At 41.7% G+C, this 20,431-nt stretch overlaps 1 protein-coding gene across 2 annotated transcripts in view; it reads left to right on the top strand.

The window, feature by feature from the left end:
- The first annotated feature begins 3,741 nt into the window (after positions 1–3,741).
- The window catches only part of robo3 (roundabout 3), a 38,870-nt gene continuing 22,180 nt past the window's right edge, over positions 3,742–20,431 (top strand). For both annotated transcript variants that reach the window (XM_043213748.2, XM_043213747.2), the window contains exon 1: positions 3,742–4,263. In XM_043213748.2, the coding sequence (XP_043069683.1) occupies positions 4,146–4,263 (118 nt within the window). In that variant the 5' untranslated portion in view covers positions 3,742–4,145. The remainder of the gene's footprint in view (positions 4,264–20,431) is intronic.

Below are 20,431 nucleotides of genomic sequence, written 5' to 3'. Positions count from 1 at the left end.
ACAATGACAGGCGTTGTCTGCCGGCTGTCTAGCCCGGTCTGGTGGCGCAACTTCCGGCGCGCCGGGCACTGGGGAGAAAGCTGACTGGAAACTTTCCCTTTTTGTCACTGTCTATTCTGATTCCTCTAGTCCTGTCTAGGGCTCGCCGGCATTTCAATTACGATTCCCTCGCAATCAATCAAACTCAAAGTTGGAGAAGCTCTTCTCCACATCCTTTAGGAGCCAGAAAGTGGAAAAACATTTTCCATTTCCCCCACTCGCCTATGCTAAGTGATTTTCCCATTGATCATTCGTCTGAAGTATTGAACATTTAAATGAACTTTTGATTTGATTTTTCGAGACTTTAAATATCAAATATGTCACAATGGAATAAATAAAGGTCTCTCCTCAAAGGTTCTTAAGGATTATCCATATTTAACCATTTATTTTGGGTCTTACCTTAATAATCTCAATGGATTTCGGCAGTTATCCGGAGCAATTTTCTTATAATTTGTTATGCCAGTTGCTGGCCAAACTTTTAATTCAACAGCAAGACCCGAATGAATAAAATTATGCCAAGGCAAATGAATTAACACTTTTGGGTATACATTCCTCGGTACTGATCCCCCCGCAGCATCCTTCCCTTCAGAGCCTCTTGCCCTAACTTTTGATATAATTCCCGGCTGAAAAGTTTCTCGAGAGAGAAAAAAGGGGAAAGACCCGAGTTCTACCGGAACTTCCGTGCACTGCTCAAGTTCTGGGCCGCCGCTTTGGCTTCGGTTGAAAGGAATCTGCACCTCCCTTTCTCTCGTCCTGCTCCTCTCCTCCTGTCTGGGGGGAAGTTAGGTGTGGGGGCGTGGCAGCAAAATAAATTTGTATTGTTTTGTCTGGGGGCGAGCGGCGAGGCCAAAGAGCAAACAATGCCCGGGAGCTGGCAGAGCTCAAAAACCGCAGCCACTAAATGCATTACGTGAGTGGAGGAGTGGAGAGGGTGAAGAGAAAGCTGGGGAGGGGAAGAAGCTGGGTGCTTTCTCCCTGTGCGGCTACTGTGTAACGGCTTTTGTGGGTGAGTGCTGGGCTTGGCATTGTTTTCCTGCACGGATATCCTTAATGAGTGAAACTGGGCTACCGCTTCTATTTCTGTTTGGTGCTGCTTCTTCGTTTTCGCCTTCCTCCTGCCGCCCACTAAAGCAACAGCAGCTGCCACCCACAAGAGCAGCAAACCATCATAATTACCCCAACCCCTGGATCATGAACCTCACTCTCCCACCCACGCACTTCCTCCCACCCAGCTGACAAACACACTCGAGGTCCTGGCCCTCAAGAAACTGAGACTGGGGAGCCGGAGCCGGAGGACGAACAGTTGCGAATTCCTGGCGGGGGGTTCCGCTGCCTTTCCTTATCTCTGACCACATGAGCACATAAATCTTCAGGGACGGTGGCGGTGGCGGTGGCGCTCCTGATGGACGCCGCCTGCAACCACAGTGGTTGGAAAGGTGTCAGCGATTGTGGAAACTTATTAAACTTTTAATGAAAAATGTTCTTGGGATGAAAATTATAAGTAGGATATTGAAGTAAAATATATAAATGACACGACTAAAGTAGGTCCGACACACTTCGTTAATAGTCATCTTAGTCTGTGAGTCCTTAAAGCTGGTTTTTTAATAAAAATAATCTCCATTTCATTTGATTCCATCCCACTGTACATCAGCCCTATCGTTAAGGCCGTGTAATTATCACGATGATCACTTTTCAACATTTCCAAAGCGAGGAAACTTTTATATTAAAAGTAAACTTATGACAAACGAGCAAAGGAAAAACATCACAAGCAGCAGTAGCAGGAAAAAATGAAATCCTGGACAGGACTCGGAATAACACCCGCACACAGACACTCACACACACGTGCTGGCCTGTCGTCCTGGCATGGCGAGTCCTCCTCGTGGGGTGTGTGTGGCCATTGTCAAGTGTAATTTATCATTCAGTCAACGTCCTTCGATTGCAGTTTATCTTCGGAACTTACTTTACTGGGTCGACACTGTAATTTCTATCTCACTCTGCCCATCTAGCCACCTCTCTTTTTAATCTGTCTCTCGGTCTCTTTCGGTTTTGCTTTCACGCTGCCCTGAGATACTCCCACGAGTAAAAGCAAAAGGAAAGTATATTAGGGGAACAACAAGGATATTCCCTCAGAGTTGTTATTGTCCTGGCTGTCCTGGCTGCTGCAACTGAAGATTGAATGGAAAATCAGGAAAATCTGACCCCCAGGTTGTTAGTTTTCTTGCAAGGATTTTTAAAGCCAATGGGAGCAAAATAGCAATTAACATGGATTTTGAAGCATCCACCTCAGAGCCAGCCCCTGGTTCCCCTGTTCCTCCTTGTAATAATCGGAAATAAATGAAGAAAGGAAGAAAGGACCTGCTGCCGTAGCAGGAGAATACTTATCAGGGAAGAATAAAGAAACCAGGAGGACACATCCCTTTCCAGCGATTTGTTTGTATGTGCAATTTGTAACATTTTAATTGTTGTTTATGGGATCCTCAGTGGCAGCTGGACGGATGGGTGGGTGGGATGATTGGCTTCAAGAAAACTAGTTGCACCACCACCACCGCCACAAGCCACCGAGCTAATTTTGATTGCGGTGCATGCGAACGGCATGTCTTCAATCTCCAGGTAAAGGAGCAGGTGAGCAAGGAGCTTGTCTGCTAATTAACTATGCCACTGATGTTTGGCTCGAATCGACAGATTGGCCTCAAATGCGGGTTAGCAGGAAGCTTAAATGGTTAATGACTGCGAGGGTATTCGCAACACAGGCCACAAGCCATGCAAATCCAATGAGAGATACTATAATAGAAACAGGAAAACATATATTCAACTACTATTGTGGTTAGGTTTGTCAGAGTTTTATAATATTTTTTAAAAATATTTAAGATTGTTAAATCATAACTAAAAAAATGTTATACATATTTGTAATATCTCTAATCACAATTCCACTTTATTAGCTTATAAAATAAATAAGTAAGTAATTAACATTTTTATATATTTTTTGAAAACTGCATCGGCATTTCAACGGTTCTGCATTAAAATTCAAATTATACTCGTTACTTTCAGTAACTCTCCTATATTGTTTCTCTTAAAAAATTCCTATCCTTACTCTCCTAAATATTTTTGTAAGCAAATTGAGAGCAAAGGAATTCCGGTTGTAACTCCGAAAAATATTACTTTCCATGCAGTGCGCAGACTCAACACTTTTGCCGGCTGGATTCAGCAACAAATGTTTATGTTCAGGACCCTGATGATAAACAACTTAGCCGGGATTGGAAACCAAGAAAAAAAGATATATTAATATTAAACATTTTATGTTAGATAATATATAAAAGTATTTAAAAAGGATCTTAATAATAAACCATTTTAAGTCTATTAAAAATTTTTCTTGTGAAGTTAAAACCCAGTCGTAGTCTCACAATTAGTAGATGCATTTCATATTTAAAGTTTTATCTTGTTTCTTTTAGAAATTCATATTAATATCCTTATTATTCTTATCAGTTATTCCTAGTAAGTAGATGACTCTCTCTTTAGCTTTCTCAAAAACTTTCCCCGCACAAAACAGCTGTTTTCCCTACAGGAATTTACTCCGAAAATCAGGCATTTCCCCAGACAAACTTGAAGAGCCGAGTGCCGCCGAAGTCCTTGTACTCACCACCCTTGCGAACATTGCTGTGGACTGTTAAGGACCCGCACGGCCAGTCTTCTGGGCTATGGACTCCGTTCAGTTGAGTTTTGGTTTCTGCCGCCAACGGTTAACAAGTCGAAAGTGAGCGCGTGCCGAGCTACCAGAGGGCTCTGTGTGTTGGCCTGGCCAACTTCGTGGGCGATTGGCTGAAAACATAAACAAACGAAGTGCGATTTTTCGAGGCCTGCTAATTGATATACGAACATGTGGCAGCTAGACTCTGGCCAGAAGGGCTTGGCCTGGCCGACAGGAAGCGGAAGCATTTAAGCCGCACAATGAAGTACAAACTGCAACTGTGTGGCGATTGTGTGCGAGAATAGAATTTATATATATTTCTATATCCCAGAGGGAGTCGGCTCGCCTCCCTTCCACAGCGAGTGGGCGAGTGAGTGTGTTGGCCAAAGTGTGATTGTGTGTGCGCCGACAGGGCAAATAAATGCTCCTGCAACGCTTTTTTAGCCAGTTTATCTTAAGGCGAAATACTGTAAAAAATTGTAAAATGGATTTACGTTTCGTATTCATCGTTTTCCTGCTCAAGTGGACCCATGCACAAGGTAAGCGCAAAAAAATACAAGCTCCAACTGAATAAAAACCCATCCTGGCCAGGGATTTCCCTTCGTCGTTTGCCATCCTTCCTTTCTGGATTGTGGGTGCTGGGTGTGTGTGTTTGCCCGGCATTCTCTGTTTGTGCAGCTGCCACAAGCTGGCATTCGGGGGCCAGGGCCGGGCAGGGGACTTCCCTCAAGTGCAATTCACTCGGCCTGCAATTGCAAATATTCCATTCCATAGAAAATTGCTCAGCAGAGAGAAGTGCTCGCTGGCGTATGTATAGGACATTTGTGTGGCAATGCGATCTCGTAATGAGTTGCATTTAACTCAGCCAGCAGGCCCGACTCACTTGGCCGAGATGTTTTGGTAGTCCTGAGTGTTTATGATGATGGCCGGAAGGTGTTGAATGGGCAAAGAGCCTGGAACTTGCTACCAGAACTCCTCCAGAGCATCCCAGAGATGTCATGCTTGAATGCACTCGAATGCAGGATTATTGATACTATGTCTGAGAATCTGATGAAATAAAGGTGTTTAAATTTAGGTTAAAAATGTTTCAGTCAGTCTGCCAATATTTCCAACTATTTAACAAGTCTGATAAGTTATTCCGAATAAGTTTTCTGGCTCATCTCAGATTTAGGCAACTTATCATATTTCCTGATTTGCATTTATTGGCTGAAACTTGCAAATAACTTAAAGGCACACACACCCGATCCATTGATTACTTCCTGTCTTTCCCCGTCTGCCCCACGCCGGCAAACCGAAAAACTTTCGCCAACAATAATTCATAACTCTTGCTTATCTCACCATTAAGTTGTTGCCATCAAATGGGAATCCGTATGAGGAAAACTTTTGCGCCAGACGCAAAACAATTTCCGCATCTCCCTGTCTCCGGGGCCCTTCTTCCATATTCGGGCAAACAAATTAGTGGAAAATGTTGGCAAGAAACAGGCAACAGAATCAGTCCCCCCAGGCTGGCTAACTAACCGAAATAAGTCTGAGTACGAATGCGAGTCGTGAGCCTGAATACTAGTGAGTGGCTCTGTACTCGGGGCCGGCCGCTTTTGTTGCATAAAATATGCGCATTTAATAAGGGAGTACCCACAGCCCATGAGCGAACAAAATGAATATGTAAATGGTGGCCAACAAAAAACGTTTCGGCCCCGGCCACAAATGATACAAAAGATACAATATTTCATATTCCCCATATATATACATGTATAGTGTACTGTGCACAGTGTGTGTATATATCCTGACGTATCTGTAGGATATGTATTTGTAAACATTTCCCTTTTGCCGCTGTTCAATTTGCGTTCTTTACGCTCGACTCTGCTTTTTTGGTTAAGGGCATTTTTATTATGTAGTTCATGCATGTAAACGAATTCAATTGAATAATATCCTGTCATTTTGTTGTTACATCCTCTCCGGGCTACCCATTATCCCTGGGTACCTACCCACCTACCCATCGCTCGTTTGGCTTGTCAAAATTTTTATCAGCGCACAAAATCCGCCAATGCAGGATGAAGGATACGGAGGAGTAAATAAATAAATCCCGACAACACGCGTGTCTCTGCTCCCGTATCCAGTAGTCCAGGACACGCGTTCCCTCTCGCTCGCTTTGTCAGGATCGCTCAAAAGTATGCAATAAATTTCGAGCAAAAAATATATTGGCATTTTAGTGGCTTGGCTGCTGCTCCTGTGAGCGTGTGAGGTCCTGAGCGTTGTTCTGTGCGAGTGTATATGTGTGTGTGTGTGAGGTGTATCCAATAAAAGAAAATTAAATACTTTTTCAGAAAGATTTCCCTTTGAGTAAATTGAATCGTGTTGGAGTTCTTGTCAGAGGTTTTCGGATTTTTAAAGTATATTTTTAATATTCTTCGCGGGAATTTTCTGAAAGAAGAAGTTTATTAAATATGATTTTATAATTTTCCTTACTTTTCTTTTAGCCCCATTCCAGTCATATCTGTTACATCCTTTAGCCCAATTTGCCTGCCATTTTCCCCCTAACGGCTCCCAGTTGCTTGCCATACTTTCGTTTCGAACTTTCTTTAACTTTGCTTAATTTATAAATTATGCATTTGGTAGACTCCGTTACCAGGCAATTATCATTTTCATGGCAAGTTGTTGGGCGGCTTGTTTTGGTCTCTCGCTCATTTTTGGTCGGCGCCCAAGAAAGTGGGCTAAGCAAAATTAATTTCTACATATAGCGGTGTATCAGTGAGGTCCTTCCTACTCCTTTGTGTGTGTGTGTTTGTTTCTTCAGCATGTGCGTGTGCTTATTTATTTGGCTGGGAAAAGCAACGAAAGGGACTACAAGTCTCTAGTCTTTTATTTTGGGCTCGTGCCTGGCGGCGGCCAAAAGCAAAGGGCATAAATTTATTTGGCAAAAACACAGGAGAGCTCTCTGTACCGAACAGAGTTGGGCCAAAAAAACTTTTGCAGACCGGAATATTAATGAGTATTTAACCTAAATTGTTGCTGCCTTTGATAAGTGCCATGAAATATTCCCCATGTTGCTGGTTCCGAATCTATTTCTGCTTTCTGCCCTGCGGCATCAATGGCAGACAGCCGAACTTTCCACATCTCTGCGGAATGTGTGTGTGGCAGGGAAAGGGTTTGTCTTCCTTTCCAGCTCGGGCATTAAATTACTTTAAAAGAAAGGGAAAAAGGGTTGAATTATTTTAGATGTGCCAGAGAGGAGAAGCTCCTTAGCTTTGCCTTTAAGACTTTGCCGGGTTTCTCGGGAGAATAGGTATTATTTGGCCAGCCTCAAGTTAATTGAAAAGGCTGAGGTATTTCCACTGAAAGGTAAAGGGACCGGACCGGCAAATAATAAAGTAATATGGAATTAATTCCGAGTCTATTAAATATAGAAATATTTGCAAATTGACAGCCACTGGCAAGGCTAAAATATTTACTCAGAACAGTAGTAATTGACAAAGGAAAAATAACCCAGAAAGGTCTATTCTGTAAAGTGCTGGAATAGAAGTAAAATGTTTATTTTGTGGCTCCCAGTTTGCAACAAAGAAAATAAATTTAGTTTTCTGTGCTGAATGCCTTTGGCTATTTGTAGCGAATTTTTACTGCATTTGCACACACAATTTCCATGGAAAGCAATTACCAGTTTCCACTTGTATTCACAACGTTGATCCTGGCAAATTGTAATTTATCTTAGCCTTGGGCCAAAGGACAATACAGCCAGATATTCCTATTACAACACACACGCATTCCGGCAAGGGAAAATTTTAATTAATTTCTGCATCAATTGAACGGCTGTCACAATACAAATAAAAGAGATGTGTCCGAAAACACACGCAGATACAAGTGCGTTTGTTTATTTGTTTGTGGGGCAAACGCACTAAGCAAACAATGAACACAAAAGGACATGCAGGACATGTGTGCGTAAGCGCTTCCCTGGCCACTCATAATCGCCGTATTTTGATTAAGTTAATTAAGCGATTGCTCGACGTCGATGTCGAGGCGTACAATGCTTATAAAAGCTAATCCTCTCTGTACAAATTCATTCGACCCATCCACCCAGCGATTACCCGCTGAGCTCCGAGTGTTTACCATGTGAAAACATAATTCATTTCATTATGGCCCAAACTAGGCCAGGCACCAACAATGGCGCACAGCGGGCAGAACACTAACAAAAAACTGCAATAAAAATAACAACAGCTAAGAGCTAAGAGCCAGCAAGGAGTAAGGAGCTTGAAGCGGGGCAATTGAGCCTAATGAATTGCCATAGTAAACGTGGCTGAAGCAGCTGCCAAGGCGCTGGGCGGCCATCAAAACTTTAAAGTGCCCGAGTTTGCCATTAAAAATGCAGGAAGTGAAAAAATTAACACTGCCACTGAACTCAGAAACAAAAACATCAACAAAAGGCATGGTTGTTTCCATAAAAACTTTTCAGAAAAAAATGTTATAGTTTTTGAAAAACCATACTAGGAAATTGGTTATTATACTCTATAGCAGAAATAGCATTATAGTTATATATGGCTTATAATGGCCCCATATAAATATAAATATTTATTATTTCAAATTTTCAAAACCCCTTATCCAAAATCTCAACCAGACCACTGTATCCTTTTTAGAGCAGAGTGTCCGACGTAAACAAGTGTCGAGCATATTTTTTATGACAACTTTGATATTTTCCAGACCTTTCCGCCCCCAATTTTGTGGCGCCGTCGTGGAATCATAAGGCACTGTAAAGGCGGCGGGAAAAGTGTGGTTACAAAAAAAAAATAAAAGAATGCCATGCGGTCAGTGATGATGTCTGGCACTTCCACCTCCATGGCTCCTTGCCTGCCCCCAGACCATCCATCTTGTTCACATTTCTCGCGCATTTTTCAAATACTTACCCTTTTGCGCGAAAGGCAAAGGCATCTGGCCGGGAAAAGGGTCGCAGGAGCTGCGGAGCCGCCAACCCGCGGACCAAGTGTCATTGACATTTTAATGTGCTAATGAAGATGACGACCCCAAAAAAGCGGAAGAAAAATGCTTAAGTTCATAATATAATCAAATTGTTATAAAAATAGTCCGCGGTGGCCACTGACCAGCTTGACAGGCCAGGACCTGCGATGTCCCTGCTCCACTTTGTAATTTTTTTTTTATACTTTTTCCCCATCATTATCGTCATTGCATTGCGGGTGCTTTTTTCATGCTTTTCTACTCAAGGACTTGCGGTGTTTATGGGTTGTTGCAATTTTATTTATTTTTCTGTTTCAGCTTTCCTCCTTTATTTACGTAGGTCCTTTAGTGCTCTTGCAGTCAATTATGTCAAAGTTGTCAATTCACGAACAAAATTTCAGGGCGTTAGCGTAAGCTGCTTTTCTATAGAGCTTCTCTCTTTTTTTTCATATTTTATACTTGGGTGGAGGAAATGTTAAATGTAGGTTATAATTTAGAGTGCAGCTGGCAAATAAAAGGGATGCAGCATACTGAATGGCTGACCTCCTCGATGAATATCCTTGCCACGCCAAGTCTTCTCTCAAATTTAACTACAACTTTAATCAACTTGAATATCCCCCTCTGGTTTTTTTTTAGATCCCATTCAAGCTGTGCTGTCCACGCAGCTCCATAAAACTTTAACTTGAAAACTCTTATCTGCCCAATCCCGATCCCAACCTCCAAGTCGGAGTCCCAGTGGCAATCCTTAAGCGGCTTCATCTCTGGGGCACTTAAATTTTAAATGCCATTTTTGTTAACCCTTTTTCCGGCGTTTTATGACTTATAATTTTTGCCAACTCATTGCCTTTGAATTCGAGGAACAGGAAATCACAGTGCGCGCGCCTGAAAGCGACTCGGCCATTTGTTGCGCTGGAAAATATCCTTCTAGTAGTCTGCATAATTTATCAATGTCAAAGCTGGCCCGATGATGAACGCTCGAAAATTGCCAGGACAGCAGATTGTAACCTTTCCCTGGCAAAGCCCATTTTATTGTCCTTCCTCGGCGAATCGATAAACTTACTTGTTGCCCCGAAACACCGAAACAGAAAAGGAAAAGCCAACACGGAGATGGGAAAAGGCCATAAAATTTGAGCTTTTTAACAAGCAAATCGAATGAAAGGACGACGACAGGGATATTCCTGATATGAGCCAACAAAAAGAAAATATATATATTTATGCTACGAGCAAAGAAAAGAAATGAAATGAAAAGAAAAGGACTTGCCTGCTGACCCGAGTCCAAGCTGCTTATCAATGGTCTAAGCTAAGCATTCCATTCCATTTCAGGCCCCTCGCTTTTGTTGACTTACCTTTTGTATGGACACTCTGGAAGGACATTTTATATTTATTAAAAAAAAAGAAACACCAACAACAACACGAAGATATTCCGTTTCGTTTCGGGGTTTTTTGGGGTAATAGGCATCCGGTCATAAAAACATGAATTGTGGCTCTTAGCAGCAAATCCAATTGGGCATAAATCGGCTTTGTCTCCGGCACATGAGATGGATCCTTGCCGGGCAGGACCTTTTCCTTCCCCGAAAATGCCGTCCTTGTTAATTTTCCGTTAGGTTCTCAGGTCCTGGTCGTTTTATGGCTTTGCTCGGCTCTCCATTGTAGGCTTTATTTTATGTGCATTTAAGCACAATGCTCTTATTGACTTAATGACAGATGTAGTTAGGCAGCACAATGAGTAACAATGCACTGGGAGAAAATTTATCTTTAAAATATATTTTCTTTCACATATTACATGCCTCTGATAAATGTTTATTAGCTCTGATTAGATAGTACACACTTCTACTTCAATAAAATAATATACTAATATTTGAATCTTAATTTGTTAACGTGTCTATCCTGTTCGCTTTCCTGTTTCTTAAACCTGCTCTCCTCGTGCCAGGCTCCTCCTATTCTGTTTGTGAGCCAAAGTGCTCGAGTTTCCTATTATAAGGGACTTAACTGAAATTGCATTGTGGCCTGCATCCTGCACTTGTCACCGCCAGCCCCCAGCTATTTTCTTCTTTGCCAACTGCTTTTCTCAAGGATGTTGACAAATTTACAAACGCGAAAGTGAATTTTCTTTCAATTTTGTTGCAACGCCCGCCCCATAGAACTGCTTACTCCAATCCCTCCCGTCTTCGCTCCGCCGGCTTTCTTTTCCTGGCAGGCAGGATGTGCGCCTAAGTAGTTTTTGTATAATTGCACTCGTCATTGTCGCCGTCGACATCGCTGTCAGGGGGGATCCATTTGCCCTTCGCCCGTGTCACTTGCTGGTGCTGTTGCTGCCTCTTTCTCACCTCTATATCCCCGTCCTTCTCACCTCACAGTTATTCGCCCCTTGCGGCAGTGACAACAACAGCAATTAAGGAATGTTAACAAGCGCACTTTTCAACTTTGGCTCGAGGCTCTCCGCTGCACTTCAAAGGTGTGCCTGTCTACCTCACTGTCTCTGGTTGTCAGTGTATGTATTTGGGGTTTTTCTAGAAGAGAGTGTGTGTGTTTGTGTGTGATTGCCACGCCTTACCGCCTCTTTCTGCGGCTTTGTCAGGACGAAACTTATTTTCACTCAAAGGTATGAAGATGCGTTTTTGCGGCTGATTGGAAAGAAATGTATGCAAAAGTTACAAAGAAACACACATGGATTCTAGTATACACTGGGAGAAAGATGTTTAAAGAATGGAAGGTATAAATACCATTCCCCTGAACATTTAAAGCTCTTTATTCAAATAACCTTTGGGTAGCCCAATTTAAGGCATTCAACCTTATCCTTTGAATTATTCATAAACCATTTCGGTAACCCAGTTGCATGTTAAATTAGACACTGATTGACACATCACTTTAGACAACTTGGAGCTCCCCACTTGAAAATCAATTTATAGAGGGCTCTAATTAAACAAATCTGAAAATAATTGAAACTTTGCTGGATAAATCCAGAAAACAAGCAAAACTGGCTGGCAGTCTGGCTGGAAGCAAAAACTATGGCATAGTTTTTAAAATTCCCTTGTTGACAATTAAGTTAAGCAGAAAACACAACAAGGGAGCCGTAGAGAGTCGCAAGCAAAACCAGACGCAGACATAACAAAAGCAAAGGCAACTGAAATGCGTCAAAGGCACGCAACCCTAACCAAACAGGATAAAACAAGGATGTGGCATGGGTGCTAGGAATGGGAGCTAGGACATCCACCCACCCGAGAGGTGGAGGCAAACGGGTTTCGGTTTCGGTCTTTGCTGGTTAGCAACCCTAATTTACTTTTAATAACTTCATAGGCATTGGCAGAGAGAGCTCAAAAAAAAGGGTGGGCGGGCAAGCATTAAAAGTGTCCTTTTTCACATGGCCATGGACGAATGTGGCGGCGTTAATTTCGATTTTGCTTAACGAGGGTTAAACGCTCGTCTCGGTCCAACAATTTAACACAACTTGTCAGAGTTTGTCAGCAGCAGCAGCAGCAGTAGCACTGGCAGGAGCAACAGAAGCCAACTGGGCGTATGAGCGATATCGATAACGATAATTACACATGCAGACAGGCCAAGTCCCTCCTTTCCCTCTCTCCTAGCCCGTTCCTGCGAAACGCATTCAGGTGAAAAATTCAATTTGCAACGTCTATTTAGGCCCGCCAGGCAGAACATGTCTAAGTGTGTGATTGGGTTTCGGTGGGATGTCGGGGCAGGATTCCTTTGCTTTCTTTTTCTCCATTTTGGCGATGATTTATTGGAGGGGGACGTGCGTGGCTCGGGGAATGGGAAATGTGGCTGCATGACTGAGTGACTTTGCTGTCAGGACATAGATTTGTGATGCAAGAGCAACCAAAAAAGGGGGTTACAAAGGAGTGCAGACATATGACAGGCTCAAGTGTGGTGCTATTAGCGTTGATTTCAAGTCACGAATCAAGGGGGATATTTCTATATATTTTAGTTGTTTATTGTTGTCCCTACACATATTAAAAGCTAGGCTATTTTATAGATTTCAAAACCAAGCTGTTTAAAGGATGTGAAGTAGAGAAAAAGGACTTTATTGGCATCTCTAATCCCCTCCCATCACTAATCTAGTGGTGGAATTTGGTGGAAAGGACGAAAGCTAAGAAGAAGCGAGAAATCGAAAAGACACACCCGGAATCGAAGCGAGGACACGACTTTGAGTGACTGGAGCGTAACTGTGAATGCCTGAATCCGTGATTTGACGCCCAGTGATAGAGGGGGATACTGCTTCGTATGGTAGAGAAACCCCAGATCCAGATGCAGCTACGGCTTCAGATTCAGATTCAGATCCTGATTCAGCTTCAGCTCCTTGCCCTTACCATTTCCATTTCCATTTCCATGTCCTTCTCCATGGCTGTGACCATGCAGATGGATGTCTAAGCCCAATGCCACTGCCATTGCCTGCTTTTGACAGTCGTTTTGCAAACATGTCGAAGCCATTAAGACAATCATGTGTACTCTCTCTCCCCCGGCTAGCCCCATCTCTTTTTTTTTTGTGAAATCAAGTGTTTTTTCGGAAAGTATCCACTCACACTTCTCCTACTTCCATTTTCTGCAGGACACTTTCTTTTTTTGTTTTTTGTTTTATGTTCTGGATTGTTTTGTGATGCATGTTTTGTTTTTTGAAAAATGGCTGTCGCGTCACTTCTATTGTGTTTTTGAGTGTTTGTCCTTCGTACTCTTCATTTCGTCCTATCTCTTTCGGTTCTGGTCGCTTTCTCCCTGTCTGTTTGTCACAAAGATTTATGCGTTGCAATTTACACAGAAACAAAAAGTGTGGGGCTAGAGGCGGGGGAATCATAAAAAAGTGCGGCTGAATGTTTGCCCGACGCTTAGATTGAGTGGAAGTTGCTTTTGTGGGCACTGTGTAGGTGTTGAAACGGATTCCAATACTGGAGAGGACTCTCAGTCCCTCTCTTTCACTCCCAGGTCTATCCTTTTCAAGTGCCATCTAACTCTAGTAGGTGTATGAGTATTGTCCTGCCTGGAGTGTTTCTTTTCTAGACAATATTTATTCATCAGGGTGTTGAGTTAGTCGAGTACTTGCAAGATTTATTCTTAAAATTTAAAGCTAATAAATTAGAGTAATTAAACCACAAGTTATAAAAATCCAATTTATAAGACTTTAATCATCAGACACTCTCGTATATTCATATCACCTAGCTGCCGAAACATTAAAATTTTATTGGGAAATATTTCTTAATGCCCCCATTAAGCCCGCCCGAAACATATTATGCGATAAAGTTTAATCAAAAACTCCCATCCAAGCCGAGCAATTCAAAATAATATTCCAAGCGGACAAAAACTTAATGACTTATGAGAGCACCGAAACTAAATTATCCCATATTTTTAAGAGGCCCATGTCACGCCCACATAACGCCCCAACAACCCCCAACAACTGGATCCCGAAAAATAAAACGCATTGCAGCATAAAAACTTTCCGAGGCCATAAAAAGCGACAACAAAGGCCGGGGGGACAACAAACTAATGAAAGGGGGACTCCTTATCACGAAAACAGGGATAACTGGGCGACAGGATGCGGGACAACGAGTCTAACGACAGATTGAACCCTTCGCTTTTAATGCAATTAAGTTTAATTGAAAATTTTCACTCCGAAATTATGAGACGAACGTGTCGGGTAAGAGGCTGAGGACTGGGCCCGGCAATCAGGCAGATAGAAATTAACATGAACACACTGTTATGGTGGAGAGACGGGCTTGGGTTAGAGCCATCGTGGGTGCTTGGCACGTACTCGTCCTCGTCCTCGTTCTGGTCTCGGTCCCGGTTTCGGTCGTGGTCCTGGTCCTGTTCCTGTTCCTGACTGAAAGCAATCAAGCGTTCAAATCACTAGCCCCAAAAAGCCCAAGTTTCTTTGATGCTGCGTGGCAGCGGTTGATGAAAAAGGGGCGAACAGCGAGAAGGCGATGTAGGGGCGTGGTTACCCTGCAGGACTTTATTACAAAACAAACAAGCAACAAAGTGTGGCAGGAGCCACAACTCCCAGAAACCCAGCATCCCAACTACTCACCGCCGCCACCACCACCCCCTGTGGCATTTAACTTTATCTTGATTGCTGTTGACGATGACAGGGATAATGATGATGATGGCGCCTGGTCAGGGTGTCCTGCCTGTCTCCTGATTTCAGCTCACAGGTTTACCTGTTCCCGGATGGGATTTGTGTTTGAACAAGCGAATGGCGCTTGATTTTAATTAGCATTTGACACAGCAGCTTGACAACTGCCAGATCCTTGACTCCAGCTCCAGCTACTGGCTCCTTTTCCAGCTCCTGTAGCTGACGCTGATGCTGCTCCCTGCTTAATGAGCCATCACACAACTCGAATTGCAAATGTCCCCGTGTGCAAATAAAAATATCCTTGTGGCAAGTCCCGACCAGAGCAAACAAGAGGACAAGAAAAAAGATACAACATCGTAAAATTTTACGCTCGACAAAGTTTGGTGGCATGAAAACTAAACTTTTTCCAACTAGAACATTTTTTGCTTAAACTCAAACCTGGGAAAAGTTAAGAATACCCGCCTTTGAATCCTTTGAGAAATGTATGCATTTTAAAGAGCATAGGATAATCAACTAATTGAAAGGGCTAAGCAAATGTTTCTTTGAGTTTTAGCTTTAAATTCTATTCTATACAAGAAATGCTCCTATATCTTTGTTTTTAAAGAAGTTAAGCTCTATATCTTAGTAAATAGGGAAAAGTTCTCAATTATACCTTAAGAAATATTCTTATACGAGAATGTATGTATATATGGGGCCAACACAAATCTCCCAAATTCCATAAGATTTTTCAGCGGAGAACCTTAAAAGATATGTGTTCGATTCTTCACAAAACTGCCTCATAAGCTTTTCAAAAAATTTTTGATCGATAGATAGTATTTCAAATTTTTCTGATGGAACCCCAAGTCAAATCCCGGATATTCATAGATGGCCTCAAACCATGTCTATATTTTAACCAATTATTAAACCATTATTGGGCGGACTTCTTCAAAAGATTAGTATTTATATTCTAAAGCAATTTTTATTAAAGTCTTACAACAAAATTTTTGATGTTTCCCATTTTTCTGTAGAACTCCTTTTGTGATGGAGTGGAAATACCTTTATCAAATTTACCAAATTCTTTCTATTTTAGTTGAATTAATTATGAATTTTAGACTTAGAAAACCTAATTTATTTACCTACCTAACAATCTTTACCTGTTATAAAAAATTACTGAACAAATGCTATTTTTCCAATGCTTTCAATTGAGTTTTCATTTCCTTAGTTCGACTCCCTATATTGGCTTCAAGAATGCTTTTAAAAATTAAAACCTTCTAGCTGCAATTCCGGCATCAATTCGCTAGGTGGATCCAAATGGGAATTGTAACTGAGAAAAGTGACACTTTTATCCTTCCACCCACGCACACTCGGGTACACGGGCACATACATCCTGGCATATAAGCCCATCCAAGGATTTGTCACCGGATGCGATGCGCCGGAAAATTCAATGTGAAAACTTTGCATTTTCCATGTGTGCTGCTGGAAAGTGTGCTTGTTTTGGCCAGGTGGCACAGTGTCAGGTATGGCTGGCTGGAGACTAAGCTGCCGTTAAGGCTCCAACTAGAGCCAGAGCCTGAGCCAAGTGCAGTTGCATCGACATGAATTCGTACATATATACATATGTACTTTGGCTATTGGACACATGCTTTTGCCATCTGCAAGTTCTAGAAAGGGAAAAGGGAGTGGCCGGAGTGGGAGTAGGAGTTACTGCATGCCGAATGTGGAGCAATAGTTGGCAATGATTCTTTTAGGCAAACTAACCCACATGTGGGAACAGCAATAGATATGTACATCCTTACACTGTGAATATTTTTATTGTCCTGTTTTGGAATTATACCATAGATATGATTTCAAAAAAGACTTTCTTAAAGTCTTGCCAAACGTTTGGATATTTTTTAAAATATTTTTTAATAAATTATTATTATTATAAGTTTTTTGATAGTCCTTTTTCCCTGTAACCTATATGCACTTCTTGTGGTCCATATATTTGCACCACTTTTTTGTATGCCACTTCAGACTCCCCCACTCTAGTAGTAGTATTGTAATGCATTTACCATGGGGCACAAAACTTTCTGCCCGGCTCTCGATGCAAATGTGTGCACTCTCCCGAGCGCCCTGAATTATTTATTACATTTTCACTCTATATGCACAAGTCAAAGTTGTCTAAGCAAGACTTAAGTCCAAAAATAAAATGGAAGCTAAAAAAAAACGCAAGTTTTCCAGGAATGTTTGAATGCATCATGACTCTTGAACATTTCTCTGGTCAAAATCATCGGATGGTGGACTGTGGGGTGTTGGCAGCAATTAGAAAGAGTGTCACTTCAACACACCACCTCAAAAATAAAAAAAAAAAACCAAACAGGATAACAAAAAATATAAGTGAGTCATTGCCAAACACCCTCTGTCTGGGATAGAGGAGAATAAAATGGTACAATTTATGGGTTGTTTCGGGTTGTTTCTCCTGTTGTTATAGCAGTTGTTGGGTGAGTGTGCGTCGTTATGATTCATAACTAAACAAGACCAACGAAAGAACTTCTCGACAACATCCCCGGAAACAATTTGCGGCACACGAAAACGAGGCGTTTACAAAAGTTTAATTTTACTTACTTTTTGTGGACGATGTGGTTGGTAAAAAAAATATTCAAAAAACACCTTTTTTTTGGGTCTGTTTGATATTTAAATATGGCAATAAACCTAAAATCAGTTTAATTGTTATTATTGTGAATTTTAATTGTGTTTCTTGAAACTCCTTTAAATTAATTTGCACAAAGTTCTTCTATGTTTTTGGGAAATTAAACTTTTAATCAAATGAATTTGTGTGTCTGGTTATCTAGCTTCCCATTAGAAACTGCCCTACTGACTCTTATCCATTATATGTAGTTGGAATTTTCCAAGTAGACAAATTTCGTAGCAGCAGCTGTTGCCATTTGTGCTGCTTTTCACGTAAATTATAGCTAAAATTTAATTATACCATTGGCCGTTCTACTTTGCTTCGGGAAGAGGAGCTGAGAGTGGAGGGACCGACTAACATAGTTCCATGGCCAAAGGCAGCTGGAACAAGGAACAAGGATAACAACAAAAGTTGTGTGTCGAAAGTATGCTACTAAAACAATTAGCAAGTCTCGGAGCGGGGCTATAATTAAAACAACAATGGCTGGGGAGAGATGGGGGGAGACTTCCTTCTTATGGGGCTGCCTTTGATTGATGATGCAAAAGCAGCTAAGGCTAAAGTCGGCTCCTTGAAGTATGCAACACATAAGCCCGTTGCAAAGGCGTTGAAGTAACACACACACAAAGAGTCAGGGTTGTGGGGCAGGATGTGGGGGTGGTGCACTGCCTATGGGTCTTTGTTTTCTTTTTGACCCGCCGGCAACCACTACGACGGCAACAAACTATGCAGTGCCACAAGAAACAACAAAAGGAATCGGCGGGAAAAGTTTAGACAGCTAAGGGAACTTTTAATACTCTTGACTTGCTAAGAAAAATAAATAAATAAAAAATGGAAAACCTTAAAGATTATCAAATTTAATAAAAGAATTTATTAGGGATTACTAAGATTTAAGCAGAATTAAAAAAAAAATAAAAATACTCTCGAAAAGGACTCTTCTGATCCAATATGTGATCACTTGAACTTCTATATCTCCACTTCAGCTAGAGCTGCCCAAAAGCTAGCCAAGCAAATGTGTGTTATTATCCTTACACACACACACACACATTCACCCACTACCCCTCTTAACTCTTTGGCATCTCCTCCGTTTGGCTAAAAGGAAAAGAAAATGTTTAAGGAAATTGCAGCAAATATTTTGCTTGTTAAGTGAAACCCAGTTTGGCGAAACGTTTCCCCAGCAATTTCTTGAGGCATTTCGACAACGTCTTGGCTTGGTCCTTGTCCTGGTCCTGGTACTGGATTTTAGTTTCTTACTGCAGAGCTCACTCACGTCCTCGTGGCCCCCATCCCGGCACTATTTGATGCATTTTGCATAAGCGCTGGGCAAATGCCTTTGCTGCTTTTATGCAAATTTCTTGCATTTTCCATGTCGTTACATTCTTGGTCGTGTTTTAGTTTTGCCCATAAATGCATACATGCACGTCCGTGTGTTTGTGTTAGCCCTGTAATGTCTGCATGTGTGTGGGGATCTTTCGTTGGCATGCAATTAAAACTAAATTAGTAGGCCTCTGGGCCACATCTGCCCGGCAACAATCGGTGATGTTCGGGTCCTGTTTACTAATTGAATTATTCAGCTGCAAGTCGCCAAAGTTTCCACTTTTTCGTCGTTGTTGTTCGAGGCGGAGGATGGTTCTCAAACAAACTGGAAAATGAAGCGTAATCAAAACAATGCCCCGCCCACACTGCCCACAGCCTCACCGGATTCAAACCCTTTTTTTAGGTGTTGAACATCACCGCAGGGTCCAAACCGCACAAGCCAACTTTGGTCCTGTTTCAGGTCGTGGTCCTTGTGCCTGGTCAGCAAAGATATGCACAAACAGGAGCTGGAAAAAAAATTTGTGTCCATGGTTGAGCAACTTTCAGTTGTGAAAACGCCCTCTACACCCCCAAATCCTTTTTTTTTTGGTTTTTTGTTTGGTGCTTGGACAACCCCACATGCAACATTTAACCCTCGAATTGTGCTCGCAGGACGCATTGAATTTCTACACTTGCTCACGAATTGTTATCCCTTAACTGGGGATTTGTTGTGAAAATATTAAAAATTTATGAGGTCTAACCAAAATAGAGGATGAAGCTTAGGCAGTATCGGAATATAGTTGCTTTAATTTTGAAATTTAGTTTTGGAATGGTCGTTACATATTTTATCCTTAAACGAAATTTTTAAGTTTTTATTAAATAAGAGGTATTAAAGTCTCGATTCTCAAAAGCTTAATTTCTACCCTCATGTTGGTTTGTTATTTGTTTTCCTTTTTTTCCATGTTGCATGTTGATTTTTCGACTGCCATAACTCCGATTTCATTCCCTCCGTCCACTTTGATGTTTTATTTTCATTTTTCTTGTTGAAATAACATTGACATGCCGTCTTGCTGGTTGACCCCTGACCCCAGCCCCTGGCCCTTGCTCTGCACCCTGCCGCCCCCCAACTCCCGACACTTTCGCCACCCCCGAGGGTGGCAGGACATGCAACACGTCTGCCGCTCCACCTCCTTAACTATTTTCTCCGAACTCCGATCCGAAATTCGATTTCCAGCTTGCGACTGGGTTGCTGCAACGTCTGTCGATGTTGTTGTTATTGTTTTTCTGGCTGGATGACATGCAACTTTTGCCCCAAGCTGTTTGTTGCTGTCGTTGCTGTCGTGTTGCAAGCGACAACAACAAAGTCGAAGAGCAACAAATGTTGCCTCGACTGCCTTTTATTAAATAACGTTTCAATATTCCAACGTTTTCTGACATATCAATTTTCACGCGGTATGGCCAGCATAGATATAGAAAGGATTACACTGGAAAAAGTTAAGGGAAAGTGGGAATTAAAGATCAATAGATCTATAATAGTTTAGAATAGAAATAGAAAGAGTAAAGGTACGGTAAAGAATGTAATGTAAAAAGCTTTAAAATTCAGTAGAAGACCATAATTCATTGCCTAATTTTTTTTTAGTGCATTTGTATATTTATAGATTCCTGCTGCGATATGAATAAAGTTTTGAATCTTGTTCCGTTCGATTCTCCCCACTACTCTAGTTTGAAAGTGTGCGGATGACAGAAA

Source organism: Drosophila bipectinata, chromosome 2L, assembly GCF_030179905.1.
Source record: "Drosophila bipectinata strain 14024-0381.07 chromosome 2L, DbipHiC1v2, whole genome shotgun sequence".
Lineage (NCBI taxonomy): Eukaryota > Metazoa > Arthropoda > Insecta > Diptera > Drosophilidae > Drosophila > Drosophila bipectinata.
This window is presented reverse-complemented; position numbering and strand designations above follow the sequence as displayed.